The sequence below is a fragment of the Meles meles genome, chromosome 9 (assembly GCF_922984935.1).
Source record: "Meles meles chromosome 9, mMelMel3.1 paternal haplotype, whole genome shotgun sequence".
In the NCBI taxonomy this organism is placed as follows: Eukaryota; Metazoa; Chordata; class Mammalia; order Carnivora; family Mustelidae; genus Meles; species Meles meles.
The window spans coordinates 19,077,784-19,102,206 of record NC_060074.1 but is presented as its reverse complement, the minus strand read 5'-3'; the positions used below and the strand labels follow the sequence as shown (position 1 = coordinate 19,102,206).

General features: G+C 46.6%; 1 protein-coding gene and 1 long non-coding RNA gene across 15 annotated transcripts in view; one reads left to right on the top strand and one right to left on the bottom strand.

The window, feature by feature from the left end:
• LOC123950644 overlaps positions 1 to 9,697 on the bottom strand; it is a 65,646-nt gene extending 55,949 nt beyond the window's left edge. For 3 of the 4 annotated variants that reach the window (XR_006820268.1, XR_006820267.1, XR_006820269.1), the window contains exon 1: positions 9,563 to 9,694. This is a non-coding gene — a long non-coding RNA (uncharacterized LOC123950644). Of the gene's footprint in view, positions 1 to 9,562 lie in introns of all 4 variants that reach the window. The other variant, XR_006820266.1, reaches the window with a different exon arrangement.
• The window catches only part of METTL21A (methyltransferase 21A, HSPA lysine), a 66,853-nt gene continuing 51,084 nt past the window's right edge, over positions 8,655 to 24,423 (top strand). For 2 of the 11 annotated variants that reach the window (XR_006820265.1, XM_046018800.1), the window contains exons 1-3: positions 9,785 to 9,905; positions 10,778 to 10,957; positions 11,354 to 11,465. Coding sequence is in view for 10 of the 11 variants with exons in the window: in XM_046018800.1 (XP_045874756.1) it covers positions 10,811 to 10,957; positions 11,354 to 11,465 (259 nt within the window). In the remaining variant the exon portion in view is untranslated. The other 9 variants (XM_046018794.1, XM_046018790.1, XM_046018799.1 and 6 more) reach the window with 9 other exon arrangements.

The following is a 24,423-nucleotide window of genomic DNA, read 5'->3' as shown; positions in this document are numbered from 1 at the left end:
ATCAAGGTGGCAGCCTCGGCCTTGTGGGAAGATCCTCCTTTCTCAGAGCAAGAGAAATGAGGCCCAGAGATGCTAATTCACTTTTACGGACTTGCCCTCCTCTGGGGCACACGGCAAGCCTTGAGTGAGGTGGGCATTATCATCAACCCCATTTACAGGTAAGAAAATGGAAACCAGGGGAGTGGCGGTGCCTTGCCTAAGGCTGCATGATTAGGCACTAGCAAGAGGGGAGATAGCATTCAAGTCCGGGCAACTCTAACTACCGCCCCCCCAGCTCTTGCACTGCACAGTGAGGGAGCTGGTACCTTTTTTTATTTTTCAAGCTGACACTGCACTGAGCGCTGAGCCCAATGCAGGGCTTGATCCCGGGACCCTGAGATCATGACCTGAGCCCAAACCAAGAGTCTGATGCTCCCTCGATTGAGCCACCAAGGTGTCCCAGAGGTGGTACTTTTGGTATAGGGGGGCACCTCTTCAGCCTAGAATGGGTAGAAAGATGTCACCAGAGATCAGGCTTCCTTTCCACCAACATTTATCACGGTCTGGGCTAACTCAGGTCATCTGTTGACCACAAGTGTGGAGAGGAGACAGACTTTTGTTTTTCAAACACATGTTCATCTGTTAGGATCATATTTGTTCTTTGGCAAATAGGACAGTAAGCTAGCTATCTCTGAGTTATATGTCAGGGACTTATAGAATGTTTGTATTCTGTGTACTTTTTCTTCCTAAAAACAACAGAAAACACACCACTCATTAGGACTCCCATGACTCTCGAGGTGCGCATCGGGCACTCCAGCCAGCTTAAGCAAGAAAAGAAAATGTATTCTCAGGTTACACTTGTGTCCCGTAGGCTCTGAGAAGCCAGGTGCAGCCAGGAAAGGCTGTGGCCGGGGTGCCCTCAGCTGCTCCCTGCGACCAGCCTCTCCATACATATACCATCCAAACTGAGGATGCCCTGCGCTGCTATGGCTTTATATCTCCTTTATTCAAGGGAGCAGCCCAGACTGAACATGTCAGGACTGTTTGGCTCCTGCAGGGGACAAAGAAAGCCGTTCAACCTGGCATAAGCGAATTGGGGAGTTTCACGGCTCAAATAACTCAAACTTCTCAGTCAGCTGGATCCAGGTGGTCACAGGGCACCCTAAGCAGCAGCCTCTCCCTCCTCTAGCACCACCACCGGCTCCATTCCCAGCTGGCTCAGCCCTCGTGGGACCAGATGACCAAAAGGACCTCCAGACTTCTACCCTTTGCCAACACTCTGCTCTTCTGAGAGTCTCAGCAAGTCTTGGGAAGGGCTGCAAGCAAGCACAGCTTTGGTCATGTGCCTACTTCTGGACCACCCGTGGGCAGATGGAAGGAAATGCTCACTGCCAGGTCTGGAGCCAGGGCCAAGGCTGGCTCTCCCCCAAACACATAAGAGCAAATGATACATGAAGTCCACTGTCAGGTACAATTTTAGGTGCTTTAGATAAGTTAAATCATTTTAACCTTATCTTCTTTGTTTGCTAATTTAATCAGCACACTGTCCCCTTTTGTAGGTGGGGAAACTGAGGCACACATGAATGTGTCTCTCTAAGGCCACACAGCTGTAACCTGCAAGAGCTGGGATTTGACCTAAACTGTCACGCCACAAAAGCTGGGCTCTTGGGGCACTTGGGTGGCTCAGTGGGTTGGTCCGCTGCCTTCGGCTCAGGTCATGATCTCAGGGTCCTGGGATCGAGTCCCACATCGGGCTCTCTGCTCAGCGGGGAGCCTGCTTCCCTCTCTCTCTCTCTCTCTCTCTGCCTGCCTCTCTGCCTACTTGTGATCTCTCTCTGTCAAATAAATAAATAAAATCTTAAAAAAAAAAAAAAGAAAAAGTTTAAAAAAAAAAAAAAAAGCTGGGCTCTTGACAGCTAGCACAAGGGATCTGTCACCAGCAAAATGCGACATGGATGCTGGGCTAATAATAAGAACAGCTGTCCAACAGCCCTCTGAGTTTTCACTCTGTGGAGAGAATTACGGATCCAGCCTGGGTGGGGTATCCACCACGACCCAGGGTGGGACCATGTTGTTCCAAGGTGGCTGCTTCTACAGTCCATGACCTAGTACATGGACTAGTTCCAAAACACAGGAGGGACAAAAGAATAAGCACCCTTCCACCATTATTCTCTGGGGAGGTGGTTGGGGAAAGGCAATTAATCATGCGGATAAAAATAAAAAGCTCTCAACCATAGGCCTCTGGGTGGACGTATTTATATTTTAACTCTTCCTAAGTTCTGCTTCTCTGCAAGAGGCTGCGTGGGCATGAAGAGTTCAATGGTGCGCAGAGAAGTCCGACAGCGCACCATGAAGGTGCAGAGGGAACCCCCTGGGCTGGGGGGACGCCCGAGCACATTCCCTAATTAGTTAGCAAGCTCCCCTTGCTATTAGGAAAAAGCCTATCATTTTTGGATTGCTATATTACGGTTGAACTGTACTTTGAAATGTGGGTAATGCAAAAATGGAATCTATTTTTTTGTATACCTCCAGCAAGACTGTCAGTAGGAGAAGTGCTTTCGAGGCTTCGAATCCCAGCTGGAGGAAGGTGGTAGCGGTCTCGGCTGACATTGACGCTGGGGCCCAGGAGCCATTATGAGATGGGCAGAGCTCCAAACCAGGGTCCACTTTACTGGAGAGCTAAACTGAGCCACCTGCTAACAACTTGTACCTCATGCTTGAGATTCCTGTCTCTTTCACACCTTGTTCTGTCAGCTTCTGCTGAGCTGTGCTGTAGTAACAACCCCAGATCTTAGTGGTGATCTCCACAAGGTTTATTTCTCACTCGTTTCCCGTATTGCACAGGGCAGCTGTGGTTCTGGTCCATGGGACCCAGTGAGGCTGTGTCCTGCTCTGAGACACGCAGTTCTTGAGCAGGGGAGAAGCAATGTCACCGCTGTGCAAGGCACCTCGTGCTCCTGCCTGCAGGTGGCCAGTGTCATTTCCACCCACGTCCCACTGGCCAGAGCAAGTCCCACAGCCAAGCCTGATCCTGTCCTGGCCCAGGGTGGGTGGGAAGCTTCCTCCAGAAAGGACACCAAGGATAGGCCTGGGGAAGGTGGACTGGATATTGAAAATAATTATCATCTACTACATACCCGGTATTTTTTGAGGATTAAACATTTATTTTCAAGTATTCACAGAGAACCAGCGGCTGTTTGGTTTATTTTTTATAAAAACCAGAGCTCCACTTCATTCTACACTGCTATACAAGTTGTATGCCCTGAATGTTCTTTCTGGTGCTTCCTGAGCCAAGTGACACCAATTAGAACCTTGAGAGGGCGATGGGACATACATTTCGAGATGAAATGTAAGTAAATATAATGAGACAAACGTCCTGTGTCAGTGGAGTGTTGGAGAGGCCTGGAAGGTTCTGTCTCATAAAGTTCTGTGCATGATTTCAGCAAAAACAATGGAGAGTGCAGAGAAGGAGGGAGGAGCGGGTCGGGATCTCTGTGCCAGCCTTCACACATGAGGAGCTTGGGATCTAGGGAGCTTTACACATTATTCAGGGTCATCCAGATGAAAGTGTCAGAGGCAGTTTCTACATTCATGGTCTCTCTGGCCCAAAGCCCATCCTTTTTCTTGTGCCCAATCCCAACTTCCCAAAGGAAAGGGACCAAGAGAGGGAAGAAGAAAATGGAATGAGAGGAAAGCTGAGAGGCAGCAGCCACACAGAGTCGGAGAGGAAGTAAGAGAGAAAGGAGACCCTGGGAGAGGGAAAAGGAGGAGAAAAGGCCAGAGAAGGAAAAATAATACTGAAGGAGAAGGATCCAGTCGGACTGCCCTACCTGACGTCAGATTTAGTACAAGCGGCAATCACTGAGACAGGGTGGGGCTGGTGAGAGAATAGGTGAACGGATCAGTGGAGTGGCGCGCTCACAAAAACACCCAGGGAAACACAGTCAGCTGATCTCGGACAAGGTGGCAAAGGCAATACAATGGAGAAAAGGCAAAACCTAAAAAAATGGTGCTGGAACAGCCGGGACATCCCCATGCAAAAACATGAATCTAAACACAGACCTTACACCCTTCACAAAACTTAACTGGAAATGACCACAGACCTAAATTAAAATGCAAAGCAGTGAAACTCTGACAAGATAACATAGCAGAAAATGCAGGCAACCTTGGGTCTGGCAATGATTTTTTTCAGTGTGAGGCCAAAGGCAATATCCATGGAAGAAATAATTGATAAGGTGACTTTTTACAATAAAAAATTTCTGGTCTGCCGAAAATGCTGTCAAAAGAAGGAAAAGACCAACCAAAGAGCTATCTGATAGAGGACTGTTATCCAAGATATACAAAGAACTCTTAAAACTCAACAATAAGGGGCGCCTGGGTGTCTCAATCAGTGAAGCAGCTGGCTCTTGATTTCAGCTGAGGTCATAATCTCAGGGTCCTGGGATTGAGCCCCAGAGCCCTGAGTCTGGCTCTGCGCTCAGTGGGGAGTTACCTTAAGGATTCTCTTTCCCATTGCTCCCTCCCCACGCCCCCCCCCCCCCACCGCTGGCACCATCATGCTCTACCACTAAAATAAATGAATGAATCTTAAAAAAAAAAACCCAACAATAAGAAAATAATCAGAGTAAAAATGGGACTACAACAGGTACATGAGAAAATGCTCAGCATCACTACTCATAAGGGAAATGTAAATCAAAACCACAATAAGATATCACCTCACATCCGTGAGAGTGGCAACTATCAAAAAGATAAGAGGTAACAAGTGTTGGAGAGGATATGGAGAAAAGGGGATGCCAGTACACTGCTGGTGGGATAAAATTTGGAATGGCCACTATGGAAAACAGCATGAACATCATAGAACTTCCTCAAAAAATTAAACACAGAGCTATCGTATGATCCAGTAATTCCACTTCTGAGTTTATATCTGAAAGAAATGAAATCATTATCTCAAAAAGATACCTATACCCTCATGTTCTTTGATTATAGCATTATTTACAATGTCCAAGACAAGGAAACAACATAGTCCCATTGACAGACAAATGGATAAAGAAAATGTGGTGTGTGGGGTGATATATCTCATATATATCATATAATACACATCAGAGGTATACAAATATACGTTGGAATATTATTGAGCCATAAAGAAGAAGGCAATCTTGCTATTGGCAACAACATATTTGGATCCCAAGGGTCCTATGCTAAGCAAAAGAAGCTAAACAAATATTATATGATCTTACTTATATATGGAATCTCTATATTTTTTTTAGACAGAGTGAATGAGCAGGTGGGGAGTGAGAGGAGGGAGAGAGGGAGAGAATCTTAAGCAGGCTCCACACCCAGTGGAGAGTCTGATGCTGGGCTCAATCTCACTATCCCGAAAGCATGACCTGACTTGAAACCAAGAGTTGGATGCTTAACCCACTGAGCCACTCAGGCACTCCTATGTGGAATCTATTTTTTAAAAAGCTAAATTCATAGAAACAGAGTAGAATGGTGGTTGCCAGGAGCTGGGGGTGGGAGAATGACAAGATGTTGTTCAGAGGGTACAACTTACAGTTATAAGATGTATAAGTTCTAGGAATCTGATATTCAGCATGGTGCTTATAGTTAACAATACCATATCATATACTTGATAGTTGTTTTTTTTTTTAAAAGCATTTTATTTATTTATTTGACAGAGAGAGAGAGATCACAAGTAGGCAGAGAGGCAGGCACAGAGAGAGGGGGAAGCAGGCTCCCCACCGAGCAGAGAGCTCGATGTGGGGCTCAATCCCAGGACCCTGGGATCATGACCTGAGCTGAAGGCAGAGGCTTAGCCCACTGAGCCACCCAGGCACCCCTATACTTGATAGTTGTTAAGAGACTAGACCTTAAATATTCTTACTACACACATGCATACACATACAAATTATGTGAGATGATAGATGTGATAACTAACTTTATTATAATAACAATTTTGCAATATATACATGAACAAAATCATATTATATATCTTAAACTTAAATATGTCAATTATATCTCAATACAGCTGGAAAATAAAATAGGACCCAAAACAGGGGCCACCAAAAATCATAAGATACTTAGAAATAAACCTAATCAAAGAAGCAAAGAATCTATACTCAGAAAAATAGGGAACACTCATGAAAGAAATTGAGGAAGACATAAAGAAATGGAAAAACATTACATGCTCATAAACTGGAAGAACAAATATTGTTAAAATGTCTATGGTATCTAGAGCAATTTATATATCCAATGCAGTCCCTATCAAAATACCATCAACTTTTTTCACAGAGCTGGAACAAATAACCCTAAAATTTGTATGGAACCAGAGAAGTCCCCGAGTAGCTAAAGAAAGACTGAAAAAGAAAACCAGAGCTGGTGGCATCACAATTCCAAACTTCAAGCTCTATTACAAAGCTGTCGTCATCAAGACAGTATGGTACTGGCACAAAAATAGACTATGTGTTCCAGATCAATGGAAGAGAATAGAGAGCCCAGAGATGGACCCTCAAGTCTATGGTCAACTAATCTTCAACAAAGCAGGAGAGAATGTCCACTGGAAAAAAGACAGTCTCTTTAAAAAATGGTGTTGGGAAAATTGGACAGCCACATGGAGAAGAATACCTATACCATATACCATAAACAAAAACAGACTCAAAATCAATGAAGGACCTACATGTGAGACAGGAATCCATCAAAATCCTAGAGGAGAACATAGGCAGCAACCTCTGTGACCTCCGCACAACTTCTTACTAGATACGTCTCCAAAGGCAAGGGAAACAAAAGCAAAAATGAATTATTGGGACTTCATCAAGATAAAAAGCTTTTACTCAGAGCAAAGGAAACAATTAACAAAATCAAAAGACAACCAACAGAATGGGAGAAGATATTTGCAAATGTCTTATTAGATAAAGGGCTAGTATCCAAAATCTATAAAGAACTTATCAAACTCAATACCCAAAGAACAAATAATTCAATCAAGGAACGGGCAGAAAACAGGAAGACATTTCTGCAAGGAAGACATCCAGACGCCCAACAGACACATGAAAAAGTGCTCCACATTATTCAGCATCAGGGAAATACAAATCAAAACCACAATGAGATACTACCTCACATTAGTCAGAATGGCTAAAATGAACAAGTCAGGAAATAACAGGTTGGCGAGGATGCAGGGAAAGGGGAACCCTCTGACACTGTTGGTAGGAATGGAAGCTGGTGCAGGTGCTCTGGAATATAGTATGGAGGTTCCTCAAAATGTTGAAACTAGGGCTACCCTACGACCCAGCAATCTCACTACTGGGTATTTACCACAAATATACAAATGTAGTGATTTGAAGGGGCACCTGCACCCCAGTGTTTATAGCAGCAATGTCCACAATAGTCAAACTATGGAAAGAGCCCAGAAGTCCATAGACAGATGAATGGATAAAAAAAATGTGGTATAGAGACACAATGGAATATTATGCAGTCATCAAAAAATGAAACCCTGCCATTTGCAATGACATGGATGGAATAGAGGGTATTATGTTAAGAGAAATAAGTAAATCAGAGAAAGACAATTACCATATGATCTCAGACATATGTACAATTTAAGAAACAAAATAGAGGATCATAGTGGAAGAGAGGAAAAAATAAAGCGCAATCAGAGAGGGAGAGAAACCGCTAGAGATTCTTAATCATAGGAAACTTGAGGGTTGCTAGAGGGGAGGGGGCTGAGAGAATGGGGTGACTGGGTGATGGACATTAAGGAGAGCATGTGACATAATGAACACCGGGCGTTAGATAAGACTGATGAATCATCAATCTCTACCTCTGAAACTAATAATACATTATATGTTAATTGAACTTAAATAAAGATCTAAAAAAATGTGCCAAAGACTTAGCAGACACTCCATTAAAGAAGATATATAGATGGCAAATAAGCATATGAAAAGATGCTCCACATCCTATGTCACTAGGGAACTGCAAATTAAAACAACTAGTACACACCTACCATAATGGCTAAAATTTAAAAACACTCACAACACCCAATATGGACAAGGATGTGGAGCAACAGAAACTCTCATTCACTGCTGGTGGAAATGCAAAAAATGGTACAGCCACTTTGCAAGACAGTCTGGTGGTTTCTTACAAAACTCAATATATACTTTTACCGTAAGATTCGGTCATCACAGTATGGGCCCAAAGGGGCTGAGTAAGAAGATGAGTGGTTATGGCAGAGGGAAGGAGAGGACTAGGTGGAGCACAGGGGAATTTTAGGGAGGGGACCCATCTCTGTATGATGCTATTATGGTGGGTATGTGCCATTACAGATTGGTCCAAACTCATAAAATGCTCAATACCAAGAATGAATCCCAAGGTAAACTTGGGGTAATAATGATGTGTCAGTGTAGGTTCATCGGTTGTAACAAATGTCCCACTCTGGCGGGGGGTTACTGATCATGGGCGGAGGCTATGCAGGTGTTGGAGCAGGAAGTGAATATGAAATCTCTGTACCTTCTTCCCAAATTTGCTGTGAACTTAAAACTGCTATAAAAATAAATTCTATGACAAAAATAAAAATCAATGAACCGAGCAAGAAAAAAAAAAGTGAAAGAACTTCACTGCTGATCTTTGAAGTTGATCAAGTCTCCTGTGCAGCCCCACGTTCCTCTGGAAGGCCGAGGTGTGCAGAGATGCCGGCACGCCCCCTGCAGGCGGGGAGGGGCGAGTAGCGGGGGGTTCAGGCTTGGCCTTAGGCTCCTACAGCAGGTGGCAAAAGGGAATTACCAGGAAGCGCTGAAAAATACCAGTGCAAGGGTCGCCTCACGCCGACGGAGACTTCCCAGCGGCAGAGTCCGGGCCGGGGGAGTTGAAAATAGCTCGCGTGCATTCTAACACGCAGCCGGGGCTGGGAATCCCCGGGACCGAGCGGCGGCACGTGGGGGAGGAACTGGGGGTCAGGAAGCAAAGGAAACTTTCCCGGAGAGGCGGACGCCGCTGCCCGCGGGGTCGTGCGGTGGGGTGCTCCCTCCAGCCGCGCTTTCCAGCTTGGGTCAGTGGCTTTCGCGTCAAGCACAGGGGTCCCGAGGCAGGTGAGCCAACCGTCGGCCCTCCTGGAGGGACGCTAGGGCCTCGGGTTTGCGGCAACCGCCCGGCACCGGGTGTGGGGCCACATCCCGCGCCCCCGGCCCCACCGCTGCCGCGGGACGCTTTTCACGACCGAGTCCCGGGCGCAGCGTGCGGCTCCGAGTTCGCGCTCTAGCTGACAAGGGCTTTGTCACTTTCCCTACTCTATTGCCACCAAGTGGCGATTACACCACTTCGGGCTTCCCTCTGGTGACGCGAGGACGAACGGGTGACCGTGTCTACTTCGGAGCAAACTTTTGTCTACACCTGCTCATTAGTGACCTTTAACACTAAAAACAGGCCAGCGCACAAACTAGAAGAAAACAAGACACACACACACAGCGCGGGGCGGGGGAGGGTTGAGAACCAGCTCACGGACAGAAAAGTGGAGCGAGCACCGGAACGTCTCCCCCTCCAGACGGGTGGGCTCCGTCTCACCCCGCCAGGGCACCCCGCGCCCTCTCCGCGCACCTACCCGCGACTCTGCACCTCGCTCGCCTCTGGCTCCTCGCCCAGGCTGCCCTCCGAGTCCCGGAAACTGACTGGGCGGACCGAGGACCTCGGGGACCCCCCGCAGGGAGGCCGGATCCCCTCTCCCTCAGCGTCCTCCTCCAGCGCGCGCCCGGCACACCTTCGCCCCTGCGCGCCGCGGGGCACCTGTCCGGAGTAGGAGGGACCGGAAACGCGTGTCTCCCGGCGCACGCACCGCCCACCCCCGCCGCCCACCCGGCCCTTTAAGGCGGGTGGCTGCGGCGGCGGCGGCGGCCGCGCTCGGGGCGGGGAAAGGGAGGCGCCTACGCGGGGCCGGCTCCCCGGCAGTAAGTAGAAGCGAGGCCCACCTCGGGCCCTGCCGTGTCGCCGGCCCCGCTTCGGGGGCGGCCTGGGCTGGGGAAGTGGGCGGCACTCCCGGGGCGGGGCGTGTCCAACGCGGCTGGGGGGGTCCCTCCCCAACCCCCCACGCCCACCCCGCGGGTTCCGGGAGCTCTGGGGCCCGCCGGAAGCGAGTGCGTACCTGGACCATTTGGAGGCGACTGGGCGGGTTCGGGGCACTCAGGGCAGGCCTCTGAGCCGCGGACGCCCGAGCCCCTCCCGGACCCGGGCTCCCGCTCTCCCCGCCCGCGACTCGGGGGTCACGAGTGGCTTTCACTTCCAGTCCGGGCGAGATGGAACTGCGACCGTGTCAGAAAGCCGGATGACCAAACCGTTAACACTCGGGCCCAGGGCAGTCGCTGTTGAACGCGCTGAATTTAGAGGGGCTGGAGGGAAGACCAAAACGAAACAGCGAACTCTATCCCGCCGACCGCCGCGAGTGGCGGCCGCGGTCCAGACGGGCCCGGACGGTGGAGAAAGCACTACTTTGACCGAGGCCGAGGCCAGCAGCCCCGCTGCGCTCGCTCTTACTGCGGCCCGGGTGGTGACCGCGGAGTGCCTAGGGCATCCTGCGGGAGTGGTACGGGTGTGCGTGCTTTTGCCCAGAGACCTCGTCTGGCATGTTTCAGAACGGAATCTCCCCTCCCAGATGAGGAAGAGCCATGCAGAAAGGAATTAGACAAAGTCCCCCGCCCCTCCCCCCCTTTGTTGTCTTCTTTTGAACCTGTAAAAAAATTGCCTTAAAAAGCATTTGGGGCTACTTAAGAGAGTGCATTTTTTTTCTGGCCAGAGGGTCACTCAGGCTTCTTTTGCCCAACAGCTTTGAGGGAGCCGAGAGTGGAGTGCAGGCGAAATGGCCCTGGTGCCCTATGAGGAGACAGCGGGAGTGGGCTTGCAGAAATTCCACAAGCCTCTAGCCACCTTCTCCTTTGCCAACCACACCATCCAGATCCGGCAGGACTGGAGACAGCTGGGAGTCGCAGCCGTGGTGTGGGACGCGGTAAGTACACCTCTGGGCCTCTGAAGACCACTGCAACTGATAAGACTGGACTTTCTTTACTTATTTTTAATAGCAGTTTTATAGTGAGATATAATTCGTATACCAGATAGAAATTAAATTTGCCACACAGAGTGGCACCCTGTGTTGTGTGGGCGGTGTCCTTGACCCCTATTGTCCTCAGGGGGGATCTTGTGGGGCCTGACGCCTGTGTCTGTGCCCGATTTAGGGGGTCACCTCCCAGCAGCTGCTGAGTTTCTGCCTGTTGTTGCTGAACTGGGACTGGAACCTTGCAGGGGGAGAGGGGTGTGTGATATCTTCCCGCCAGTGGGAAGTCTGCCTGAAATGGGTTCCTAAACCACTTGTTGACTTGAATCATCCCGCTGTGCTTTGACGCAGGCTGTCGTTCTTTGCACGTATCTGGAGATGGGAGCTGTGGAGCTCCGGGGCTGCTCTGCTGTGGAGCTGGGTGCCGGCACCGGGCTGGTGGGCATAGTGGCGGCCCTGCTGGGTGAGTGCCATACACTGGCTCGCTTGGCTGTGAGTGGAACTCATTGCGTGGTGTGATTGCTGTTTCCTTGAGACAGACCCATACTAGTTTTCCCCTTGCTGGATTTTTCTGTGCCCTGTGCTTGTGAGTCAGCTGCTGGTGCCCTTAACTCCAGTAAGCCTGGTTTCTTCTCTCTTGTTCTTGCTCTCATCCTGTTATTTATACTTCTCATGAAAGATTGCTTTGCCTTCTTCAGTTTTTTTTTTTTAATTTTGTCTTTTAAGCAAGCACATTTATTTGGGCAATTAGAATTGCAACTGGGGAGACTATTAGGTTGTCTGAATTAGGTTCCTGCCCCCTTTCAGTTTTATGCCAGTAATATGATCTGAAGGCAACTTTCAGTTCAAAGAGAATTCTCATATTCACGCGCACAGCTTTTTTTTTTACAATTTAGGGTCCTTTCCATACTCTGTTGGATTTAACCCTGTGATGCAGGTCGAGCAGGTAGTCTCATTCTTATAGTTTCCCTGCTGAGAAAACCTTGCTGGTTTTTCTCTTCTAAGAAGGGTCGGCCCTGCTATAGTTTGGCCTGACATATTTAAAAATTGTATTCACAGCATGCAGTCCTGAATTGATATCAAGGTTTGCCATTTTTTGTTTGGTACACATATATTAACTTAGGCCTAGAGCATTTTTAAGCCTTTTTTTTTTTCTTAAAGATTTTATTTATTTGAGAAAGAGAAAGATCACCGAACAGTGGGGAGGGGCCGGGGGTGGGGGGGGTGTGTGGAGAAACAGACTGCACCGAGCAGGGAGCCCACTCAGGACTCGATCCCAGGACCCTGAGATCAGAACCTGAACCAAAGATGGACGCTCAGCCGACTGAGCCACCCTGGCGCCCTTAAGCTTTGTTTTTATTTTACAATTTTAAAAAATCCTTTGTTGATTCCTTTCTACAGCTTCTGACTCATGCAGTTCAAACTATCCAATGAGATATAACATTCATTTCAGTATTGGCACCCGGGGCTCTCGTTAAAATGCCGTTTGGGCTTCTGTAGGTCTGCGGTCAGGCCCAAGAGCCTCCCTTCTAGCAAGCTCCCGGGGTGGTGCTGACACTTTGGGCAGTCAGACCGGACTTTGGTGGTCAGGAGCGAGAATTCCGTCCCCTTATGTGCAGGTACTCAAGGACCCACAAAAGCCCGTCCTTTATTGTGTTCTCTTTCTGGTAACTTCTTTCTTTCTTCAGTCCTCCTTTCTCTGTTTAGCTCTTGCCTTTCCAAACGTGACGGAGAGCGGGGCAGGGTGGTGGGGAGCTAGGATTCCGTCGCCGCACACCATAGCCCTTGCAGGCACTGGTGAAGCCCTTGCTCGTACCCTGCCTTTTGTTAGCCTTGTAACATCCCCATGGGTGTTAGGTATTATTTGGAACTTCTTATTTTCCAGGGAAACTGGGGTTCTGGGAGATGAAGCCCTTTGTGAAGTCCTGGTCAGTGGAGACCCGAGAGTCAAACCAGGCTCCTCAGACACTGCGGTCCTTTATTACCTTTCCTTGATGCTAACTTTGCTGATGTGAGAGGAGTTACCTGGAAGGGAGACGAGGTTTCTTCTGTTTCTGCAGTAGCTGGCATAGAAACGGTTTAGTTGGCCAAGTGCATAGCTTTAGAGTTATACTTGGTTTTGACACCTCTTTTAACTCTTACCAGCTCTGTGACCTTCGGCAAGTTGCTTAATCTCTCAGCTTCAGTTTTCCTGTAAACTGGGGATAATAATTAGTTCATGCCTGAGGATCCAGTGAGATCAGGCACAGGAAGCGGTTAGCTCATTAACTGGCACAAAGCAGATGCTCAAATAAATGTTGATTGCCCCTCTGAGTACTTCTGTTTGTGATCTAGAAATCTGGATCTGTGGGGTGGGGAAAACCTGATGAGCTTCTTCAAAGACTAGGGCAGAGCGAGGGATGGTTAATTGTTGCCTCACAAGATGGACAGCTCCGGGAGTGGCTGGAAGGGAGCCGCAGACTGTGTGCTCCTGAGGGGGGATGTGTGCTTCCTGGCCGGGTTTCACTGTCACCTCTTGGAATCCTTTCCTGCCCCACAGCAGAATTCATTGCTGCCTGATTTCTTCTCCCCACGGTGCTTTGTCTGCTCACCACCTGTGTCCCCACTGTGTCACATTTTGTAACAGGCAGTTTGTCCTTGTGTCTGTCTGTCCTGGCTGGCTGAGGTTCCTGAGACTCAGGACTGCCCCTTACTCTGTGTGTCCTTGGCCCCACACACCACTTGCCACACAGTCGATACTCCAGTAGCTCTGGAATCAGAGTTGGACAGACTAGAAGATCATGAAAAGTCATGTTTCTTTTACAAAAGTGATGTCACTCTCTTTCAAAAGTACCCCTAGAAGCAGAATACAGAAAGGGGATGACGAACTCATCAAATGTCCCAATTATTCATGACTCTGCAACATACATACTGTTGCCATTGTGGTGTATTTCCTTCCATTCCTTTTCCTCCCCCTGCATTTTTTTTTTTTTTAAAGATTTATTTATTTGAGAGAGAGTGCATGAGCAGGGAGGAGAGGGAGAAGCAGACTCCCCACTGAGCAGAGAGCCTGATGCAGGTTTCCATCCCAGAACCCCAGGATCATGAGCCCAAGGCAGGTGCTTAACTGACTGAGCCGTCCAGGTGCTCCACCTCCACCTGCGTTTGTAATCACAGCTGTGAGTCACTGCTACAGAGTGTGTGTGTGTGCGCGCACATGCATACGGATACACACACACGTCTCGTTTAACATTACATCCTGCGTTCCTCTCTGTGCTGTGTGATTTGCATACCCATTATTTGTTGTGGCTGCAAAGTATCAGGTGTTAGTCTTGAGGTTGAAACCTGAGACTAAAGAAAAAGTCTCTTTAGAAAGGAGGCAGTGAGAACAGAATAGGTAGTGATTTTGAAATGTAAGAGGTTGATCATTCCCCTTTTTAAAGTATTTTGGTTTTTCGTATCCTGAGTCATTTATTCCTGAATTCAGGGAACACCCAAAAAAAGCCCTGGTGAGTTTTCGCAGAGCTTTAATAATGAGTGATGAGATTTTCCTGATAAAAGAATAAAAACACCTGTTAATTACTAGGCAGTTCCCAGGTCCCAGGTCTTTAGTCTGTCCTTCTCAGCGTGCCCCTGTGTAGTGGGTAGGTCCAGTTGGAGCTCTCTTCAGTGGTGAAATGAAGGCTTGGTAGAGGTTAGGGAACTTGCCCAAGGTCACAAAGCTCATGGATTGTGGATTAGAATTGGAATCTAGTTCTGACTCTTAAACTCTGGTTCTTGCTTTGAAAATCTCTTTGTACTGCCTAGAAACTATTCTTAGAAAAAAGTATCCCATTTTAAAGATAGGGTTCTGTAAATTGGGGTGGGGTCAGGGAATCTGGATTTTAAAAGCTTTTGAGGTGATTTGATGCCCACCAAGTCTGGGGAGCAGTCTTAAAATATAATGCTCAGGGAAGAGCATTGTCTTTTAGTTTTCTGTACTTCTGGTGTAAGTCTCCACTTTGCACTTGTGTGTTTAACTGAAGGCTGGGTGTCTCTACCTGACTGTTTCTCAGCATCTCAGACAGAACATGTGTTTACACTTGAACTCTGCTCCTCGTTGCAAACTCATCCTTTTCTTTTGTTCTGATTTAGCTCCGCCATCAAAGTCCTCTCTCAAGCCAGCTGCTTGACCCACTCTCCCAGCCCCGTCTCCCTCCCCGAGCCCTGTTGATCTATTGTCTAATTTCCTGATTCCAGTTCTCCCTTTGTATGCCCCCCGACCCCCCAGCCTGTCCTGAGCTCCCAGCATCTTTCTCCCCTGTGATGCCAGGTGCATCCCCACAGCTGACTGCCCTGCCTCGCTTTGTCTTCTCAGGCCCACCTCCCAGTACGCCGGAGCGGCCCATCCTCCATGCAGAAGTGCTGGGGTGGCCCAGACTTACACACCCCTGTGCCTCCGGGTGCCTGGCTGGCTCAGTCGGTGAAGCATTCCTTGATCTCAGGGTTGGGAGTGCAAGCCCCACAGTGGGTGTGGAGTCTAATTAAAAAAAAAAAAAAAAAAAAAAAGAAAGCCCTGTGCCTCCCCACGGCCTGAAACTCATGAGGCTCTACCCCATTTTGCCTGACCATTTGGGCTCCTATTGCAGAGTGGCTGCATTGTCTGTGGTTCCAGGGACACACCCACGGCTTCTGGGCTGTCCCTTCTGCCCTGAGTGCCTTTCATCACCCCTTTCCCCTGGTTAATGTCACATCTTCCCCGTGTAAGTTCAGATTCCCTTCCTTCCGAGTTCTTCTCTGACCTCTGCCCCTCTCGAGGAGGGTCTCCATTGGGACCACATCATTTCCTGGCAACCCGCTTCCATATTTTACTCCCCACCTCGCATCACAGTTGTGTCTCTGTGTCTCCCTTCCTCCTGAGCCTGAGCCCCTAGCGGCCAAGGGTGGTTTTGCTCATCTCTGTGTCTCTGGTACGTAGCATGTGCTCCCATGTTCGAATAGAGTAAGGTGTTGCTTATAAAAGTACCAGCTAAAGTGATGGTAGGTGTTTGTGTTCTTTCTCCGCTACCGAGTGAGTGGCCGTGGGACACGTGATCGTGCTGGGTCAGCTCTCATGAATCCGTCATGAGCTAAGTGTTGCTGTGCCCTCCACACGCAGCATGAGCCTCCGGGGGGTCATTTCTTCACGTCCACAGGCACTCTGCCTGTCCTTGCTTCTCCTCACCTGAATAGCAGGTGGAGGGTAGCCCTCGGCTGATTCCAGGCCGGTGTCCATGTAGCCCCGTGCGGCTGCAGGAACACGCCGCTGCTGGGCCTCACTTTGCAGAGTGGGTCCGGAACCTCAGGGGGCAGGTGATGCCACTGAGCGGCCCCATTCTGCTTCCTCTCTTATTCTGCTGACCTCCTCTGTCCTCCGCCCACACTCCCAGCTGGTGACATTTCTGATTTCTCGGAGAAGATTGCTGCGGGCAGAAGAGAGCTTCTGTAGCCTCCCGCCTCTAACCCTCCCGTGCCTGGGCCCAGTGTCTCCGCCTTTGCCCTCCGTGGGACATCCTCACGTGCGCTGTCTGCCCTGCACGGGCTGACCCGTTCTTCCTTCTCCCCTCGCCGGCATCCTCACTTTTCTTCTCTCTTTCCACCTGACCATGGGTAATGAATGTGTAATGGAAATGTGTTTTCTTTAGCAGGAAATGGGTAAGATGACCCCGGTAAATCTCGTTAGCAAGGAAGCTAACAAGGATGACACGGGGTTGTGTCAAAAGACCACTGGCAAAAGATAGGACAAACTGAACACCAATATTCATAGTGGCACTGGGTTTAAACATACCAAATATATTTAATCCATGAGTTCATGATACAACGCCAGCAAAATAAACCCAATCAGTCATCTTTCAAAGATGCTTAGAAACCAGATCTTTGGAATCTGGTGTATAAAAGGGGAGGGAGGGGCACCTGGGTGGCTCAGTTTGTTAAGCGGCTGCCTTTGGCTCAGGTCATGATTCCAGGATCCTGGGATCCAGCCCCGCATCAGGCTCCCTGCTCAGCAAAGAGCCTGCTTCTCTCTCTCCCTCTGCCTGCTGCTCTGCTTACTTGTGCTCTCTGTCAAATAAATAAATAAAATCTTTAAAAAATAAAAGGGGAGGGAGGAGCATAGTTTATCCTGCCTTTCCATTAAGGTTCTGTACAAAGTGAGTAATCAAGTAGTAGTTGAAAGAAACCTCCCTTTACAGGAATTTCTCAACACACAAATGCAAAAGGAATCTAGTGAATGAAGATCTGGGCATTGAGTATTTGTGCCTGCTCACATCACAAAAATAGAGCCTACCCAGTACTACATACCTCTCGATGAAGAACACACCACCACCTCTGAAATAGTCTTGCTCGAAACATTAAACTCAAATTTATAGGAGACACAGAGGAGCCGGGGACATGCTGAATTATATAAATGGTACAATCAGCAAAATCCAGATTGTGGGAAACTACAGGGCAAATGATCTATAGCTTCCCCAAATTGCAAGGGGAAGAAAGATTCGAAGGAAACTAATAGATTCAAAGAAATCTAAGACCTCTTCCATGCCCCTCCCTCTAAACACACACCCAGAAGGAAACCACAGGCAGAGCTGCCCTGTGCAGGGAGCGAGGCTGCTCCTGGGCAGTGTACTGGGAGCTGGCCTCTGGTGGTTACAGCAAGGGGCAAACTATCCGCCTCCTTCACCTGGGTCATTGTGGTGACCTCTTCACGCAACTCCTTGTTTCTGGCCTTGACCTACTTCTAGAAATTCTGTTAAAGCCTGAAATCATTGGCACTTCTCCTCAGCACTCTCCACTGGCTTCCCATCTCAGAAACGTGACCTGTGAGGCCATCTGCCTCCCGCCTTTTACCTGTTCGACCTCATCATCTAGTCATTCCTCATTCAGTCATTCCAGCCACAGCAATCTCCTCACCTGCCCCCATGGAGGCCTTGGCACATGGTCTTTGGCCTGCCAGGAGGACTGTCCCGCTGCCACACTGTCCCTTCCCTTTTCAATCTGAAACGTCAGCCCCACCTCCCTGACTTGCAGACATTTCACACCTCTCTTTCCTGCTTTATTTTCCCCCTAGTGCCTGTCTCCAAATGACTACTGGCTATTCTCATTTTAAAAACCCATCTTACTGCCTGGCTCCTCACTTGAATGTAAGTTCCATGAGGGCAGAGGCTTTTGTCTTCTGGCCGATGGTAGCTACTTGGCTCTTTGTACAGTTGACAGATATTACAGGGGAAAGTGGCCAACTCACATCAAGGTTTGCCAAAACTCCTGGAACACCCAGCAGGTTAGGTTGCAGTTGCCTCAGAAACCTCCTGAGACAGGCACTGAAAAGGTCTACCTGTAAGAAGCACTGAAATGAACACTGAGGTGATATGCAGAAAACTAGATCACTCCAGGATTGCCTGTAAATGCAGACTGTTAAGAAAGCCAGAGATAAAGTTTTGAGTTAAACCAGGAAAGGGCTGTCTGTGATTTTCTTGTCATCAGGAGAGATGAGCAGTATCTCCGGATTCTCATCAGGCAGCATGCTGCGTCGCACTGAATGGTCCCCGTGGTGGCAGCTTGTAAAACCCAACAGCTTGAGCACTGTCTCCCGTGTCACACCTGGGACCATAAATGTCAGGTTGAATCACACGCCGTCCTACATCACAGGCCAAGATGAGAAACATCAGTCCGAGCTGCCACTGAAATGGTGCTTGCTGTAGCTGGTCTGGAGCCCTGTGGGGAATTACCCATGATGACTCCAAGTACAGAAGGGTGCAGAAGAGAGGTCATCTCATGAAAGAAGGAACCTAATGTTACAGTGTTGGGAATTCACTAGGCCCAACCCCAACAGGATTACGCACGCTGTATCGTTACTGCAGCGCAGATGATCTGTTTCAGGGCTGACCTTATGTGCTTCTTTCACTGCAAGAGTGAACTGCCAGCTCAGTCTTCTCCCAGCCGTACTGGTTCATGGTAAATAACTCACAAGAAACACGAACAGTGTTTCTTATTAACTGTATACACCGTACATAGAAACTTAGCATTTAGGAAACATGATCTCACATTTTAACCTATAGTGCTTTGATACAATCTAGTATTTGTATATACTCCTCTAAGTATACCACTTTTCAGAAATGATATACATATATAATTTAAATTGATAAACATATAATTTAATTGATAAATACATAATTAAAATATAAATATATAATGATATAAATATATAATTTGCATATACATAAATGCATAAAATACATAATGCTGCTCCCTAACAGCAGATGTGGACTGGGATTTCATAATAGCCAGTTAATCTCTCCCTTGATTTCTTTTAAAGCTTAGACTCCAGAAAGTGGCCTTTCCCTGTTTTTGGTATCTTGTCATCTTCATAATCATTTGCTCCTAAATTTTTCTTCTGTGGATTCCATTTTACCCTCAGGTCTGCTGACCTGAAGATCATGACCTAATGAAGTGTAGTGGTAGACACTTGTGAGGGTGGGCCAGCTCTGCCTGCAGGTGTGTCGGAGAGGCAAATCAAAGATTCACCTTTGCCAGTAGGCAGTGCGGAAGGAGCTGCTGGTCGTGGTTCTGCTCTTCTGCAGCCGTCCCTGAAGGGCCTGATCTTCTGGCTATGTGGTGGAATACTAGAGACACTCACTCTACCCCCTCCCCCACCCCGGCCAAGCTATTAGTTGTATTGATGTGCACATGACTGTCTTTCTGTCCCACATTCTAGGTGCTCATGTGACTATCACGGACCGAAAAGTAGCATTAGAATTTCTTAAGTCAAATGTTCAAGCCAACTTACCTCCCCATATCCAACCCAAAGCTGTTGTTAAGGAGCTGACCTGGGGACAAAATTTGGGGCGTTATTCACCTGGAGAATTTGACCTGATACTTGGAGCTGATATCATATATTTAGAAGAAACATTCGCAGATCTTCTTCAAACCTTGGAACATCTCAGTAGCAAGCGCTCTGTGATTCTTTTAGCTTGCCGAATTCGCTATGAACGCGACAACAACTTCTTAGCGATGCTGGAGAGGCAATTTACTGTGAGTAAGGTTCATTATGATCCTGAAAAAGATGTACATATATACAAAGCACAGAAGAGAAACCAGAGGGAGGACTTATAACTGGCTTTAATTTATAAGAATGTTGTTACTGAGTGTCAGTGGAGGTCTTTGGGAATTGAACGATATTTAATGAAATGGATTACTGAACGAAAAGTCTAACCAAAGGTTCTTAAGGGCCAGAGCACATGGTTAAAACAAAGCAGCATTTTGTCCCATTGCTGTGACATTTCAGTCCTATTTGACTCTGAAAAATTCAACTACCATTAAAGGAATGTATGAGATATTTATGTCCCATACTGTTCCCTCTTGACTCATAATTTCCCTGATGATGTAATGAAGGGTTGGTATAAGCGTGTCTTTAAAGCAGCGAGCTTGTTTTGGGAGGCTAACCCATGCAAATTATTTGACACACATTTGAGATGTATGTTTAGCCCCGTTTTCTAATTTTGTGAATATAAAGCAAGAGGCTTGATGTATATCCCCTGAGCTGTTAATGCCCTTGAGAAGTTTCTGTCTGCCCCATTAAGGGCTAAGTAGTTTTGGTTATTTGAGAGTAGGATATGAGTTCTTGGAGGTTCTTATTTCATGCTTTTTGGCTTAATTTCTGATTTAGGTATATAAACAAAGGATTAAATACAAATAAATTTTAGCTACTTTTTGAAAACTCCTAAAATCTCAGCCCTCCATGTGCTGTGCACAGGCTGTCTTCCTCAAAAGCTGTAGGTTTTCCCTTAGCACTCCCCTTTTTCAAATGTTCTTGTACTTCTTGCTTAGGCTTTCCCCTCCTCTTTGTAATGCATAGGGTGACAATGAAATTGGTTTTAAATCTCACCCCTTCATGGGAGGTTAGCTCCCTGAAGAGGAGCTCCTTCCATACTAGATTTCCTGAAAGACTGGGGCGGGGGCTCTGGAGAACCAGGACTGTTCCCTGCCTCTTCCCCGGCTGCCTCCCAGTAGCCAGTGTCTCAGAGCCAAATAGTGCTGAATGAAAATGATACATTCCATTTAGAGAGGACTGGTCTTTGGGGTAAATGATTGCTTCGTTGTTTTATGATTACCTTTGACAGACCTTATGAATGAAGTCACACACACATTTTTTTTAACAAGGTACAAGCTTAACAGCTTCAAATTTAGATGAGAAGAATATTATCTCAGTATGGTATTTGGTACTAGAGATAGAGTTCCTTTGTAAAACATTAGAAACAAGACCTTTTTCCTCTTAACCTTTCAATGACTATCTTGGATGTGAAAATACCCAATACGTTATTTTCTGCATTTATTTTAGAGGTTTTACTTTAATAAAGATGAATTATGAATTAAAAGTTCTGAGCATTCTGTGATGTACTGGTTCAACACAGTTCTTATATGTGCACATGCAAGAGAAATATCCATAGCTTAGCAAATCCGTAAAATACCAGTAGTGTGCCGTGAACGTGGAAAGTCTTTGAAACAAGTGAAGGAGGAGCCGTGCATATCATCAACGCTGTAATGAAAGGCCAGTCCCGTTCAGGTATGTTGTATTTTTTTTTTTTTTTAAGCTTTTATTTATTTGACAGAGACACAGCGAAAGAGGGAACACAAGCAAGGGGAGTGGGAAGGGGAGAAGCAGGCTTTCCACTGAGTAGTGAACCGCATGCGGGGCTCCATCCCAGGATGCTGGGATCATGACCTGAGCCGAAGGCAGACGCTTAACGGCTGAGTCACCCAGGGGTCCCTTTTAGAAGTATATATATATATTTTTTTTAAGATTTTATTTATTTGACAGAGATCACAAGTAGGCAGAGAGGCAGAGAGGAAGAGAAGCATGCTCCCTGCTGAGCAGAGAGCCCGATGCAGGGCTTGATCCCAGGACCCTGGGATCATACCCTGGGCTGAAGGCAGAGGCTTTAACCCACTGAGCCACCCACCTTTTAGAAGTATTTTGAGTTCAGCTCCTCTACTTTAATATCCTTGACCTTGGAGGACAGATATTAAAATGGTTGTTGGTGTGGATGGAGACAGGTGGGGGCTGGGGATGGGGAGCTTCAAGAAGCCTGGACGCGCTACCAGTAAAGTGAAGCAAGCATAAATTGGTGGTTTTACATGTTCATAATAAGAATCGGGAAAGGTTGAAGGTAATTTTTTGTTGTTGTTTTAACAGAAGAAAATAAAAGGCAAGAAAATTCATCAGGAATAGTTGGGTGGTTTCACTGAAAAATCAAGTGATTTTTTTTTTTTTTTGGCTTTCGGTTTCAAATGTTGTCACAGGCTAAGTTCCCTGGGTGGAGGTTAGGGTGCAAAGTTTAAGTGGGAATGCTTTCAGATCGACATCTCTGAGGAGGTAAAAAGTAGCAAGCCTGGGAAGGAGGGGGAAGTTGGGCTGGGATGCAGTTATGAATCCTCTGAGAACTGAGAGCTAGAATGGCCCTGCATTTGGGCCTATTGAGGCAAGGGGGTGGGACTTTATATCCCAGGGGAGGAGATTAGTTGTGTGACCTGAGGGGCCTGACCTTAGGGGAAAGAAAATAACTGGAGAGGATCTCAGCCAACATTCCCGGAAGCTGGCTAAGTGACTGTTTTACTATAGATGTCAGTAAAGTTGTGACATTTTTCTCTTATGTTCAGGGATTTAATTGATCCCCAAAGTGTGCATTCTAAGTGTGCTTGTTTTACCCTCAAGGATAGAAACCCAATGTAAACTTACTGTACACTAAGCCTTGATTCTCACATTGCTCCGTTTCTTAGAACTCTTAGTTATCCAGTGGCTCTCAGTGACTTTTCCCAGAACTAAAGCCAAATACTGGTGCCAAAATGCTAGGTTAAAATATATGTATATATGACATCAGGTTCTTAGAACTACCACTACTATGAAGTACGCTGTCATCTTCTAAGTGGATTACTTCTTGGTGGTACCTTGCTTTAGTTCATGAAAGATGTATCCGAAGCCCTGCTACCATCTTTGGTTAGTTTGTAGTGGAACATTTATTCCTTCATACAGAAGGATCAGAATTCTAATCAAAATACTTTATCTAAATTAACTGAATGTTAAATTGAAAACTCAGGACAGAATAACAAGTGTCTGGAATGTTTTATCTTACCAAATACAAATTATGCTCCTAGAAGACAAGGCCTATACCTCTTTCAAGTGTTACTGTGGTGCCCTCTTCATAAAGGGCAGGTGTTTTCAAAGGGGTAAATAAATGTTTACTCAAAAATACAGATTCAAAAAAACCCCAACAGATTCCTTTATAGAGTTACCTTATTGCCTAATTTCTGTGCTTTACTTTCCCTTGCCCAAGGTGTAGGGATAATCAGGGAGATCAAAAAATGAAGCCTACTCTCATAAAGTTATCAACTTATAGAGAAGATTCACCTCGAATATCAAATCCATTTACTCTCTATGCTTTTAGTTTATGGTGGTTGATAGGATTTATCAATTTTTAAATCAAGAAAACAAAATTTTAATTAAAAAATCATTTTTAATGTACCCATATTGGTAAGAGGCCCTAGACATAGGGCCTGATACCGTAGTTGGTGAAATAGTCATGTGATTTATTTTAGCGTCAGAGATGTTGGTCACAGTTCTGCTACCCCCGAACCACCAGCTAGGCAGACTTAGTGGCATTTTCAAGGTCTTTAACAAGAATGAGGCAAGACCCTGTTGTGGGCATGGAGAACCCTGTTCTGGGAAACAAGAGGCTTTGTTTCTCTGGACATACAAGCACTACATGGAATCAGGGCAGATTTCTTCTCAGTTCTTTTTTGTCACTTTAAAAACAGGATTTGTTAGCTCAGAAGTTTCTTCCCACTCCTAAGTCATGTTATGCTTTTCTTTCCACAACCAGCAAAGTGTTAAAATTTAACACTAGAAAAGCCGGCATGATGAGAAACTCTTTCCTAGCTAAGAACAACTGCTTCTGAGGAAGATTAGAAGGGAAAACCCTGTGAAAGAGGCGTGAAAAGAAGGCCTACCTACTACAGAGCCTTGTGTTAAGACTGGTTCTGCTATTCTTAACTCCTTAAAAAAAAAAAAAAAAATTACACTATATATAAAGTTTGACATTAAAAAATACTAGCCAACATTTTTTTTATTAATTTAGCAGATTCTTAATGCTTAGGAAGCAACCTCCAAATATGAATAAAACCATACTTAATAGCAATTTCCACTTCTTGGTATCTATCCTAAAGATAAACTAGCTTGTATTTATACTAACTTGTGTGTATCTGTAACAGTCAAAAGTCACAACCTACGTGTGCACAAGAGGGTCCTTACTAAATAAACTATGAGATACCTATACAGTAGGACAGTGCACACCAGTTAGCAAGACTGAGGCAGATGTACATATACTGAAATAGAACTGACAAGACACATGCAGTGGAAAAAGTACCATTTATGTAAA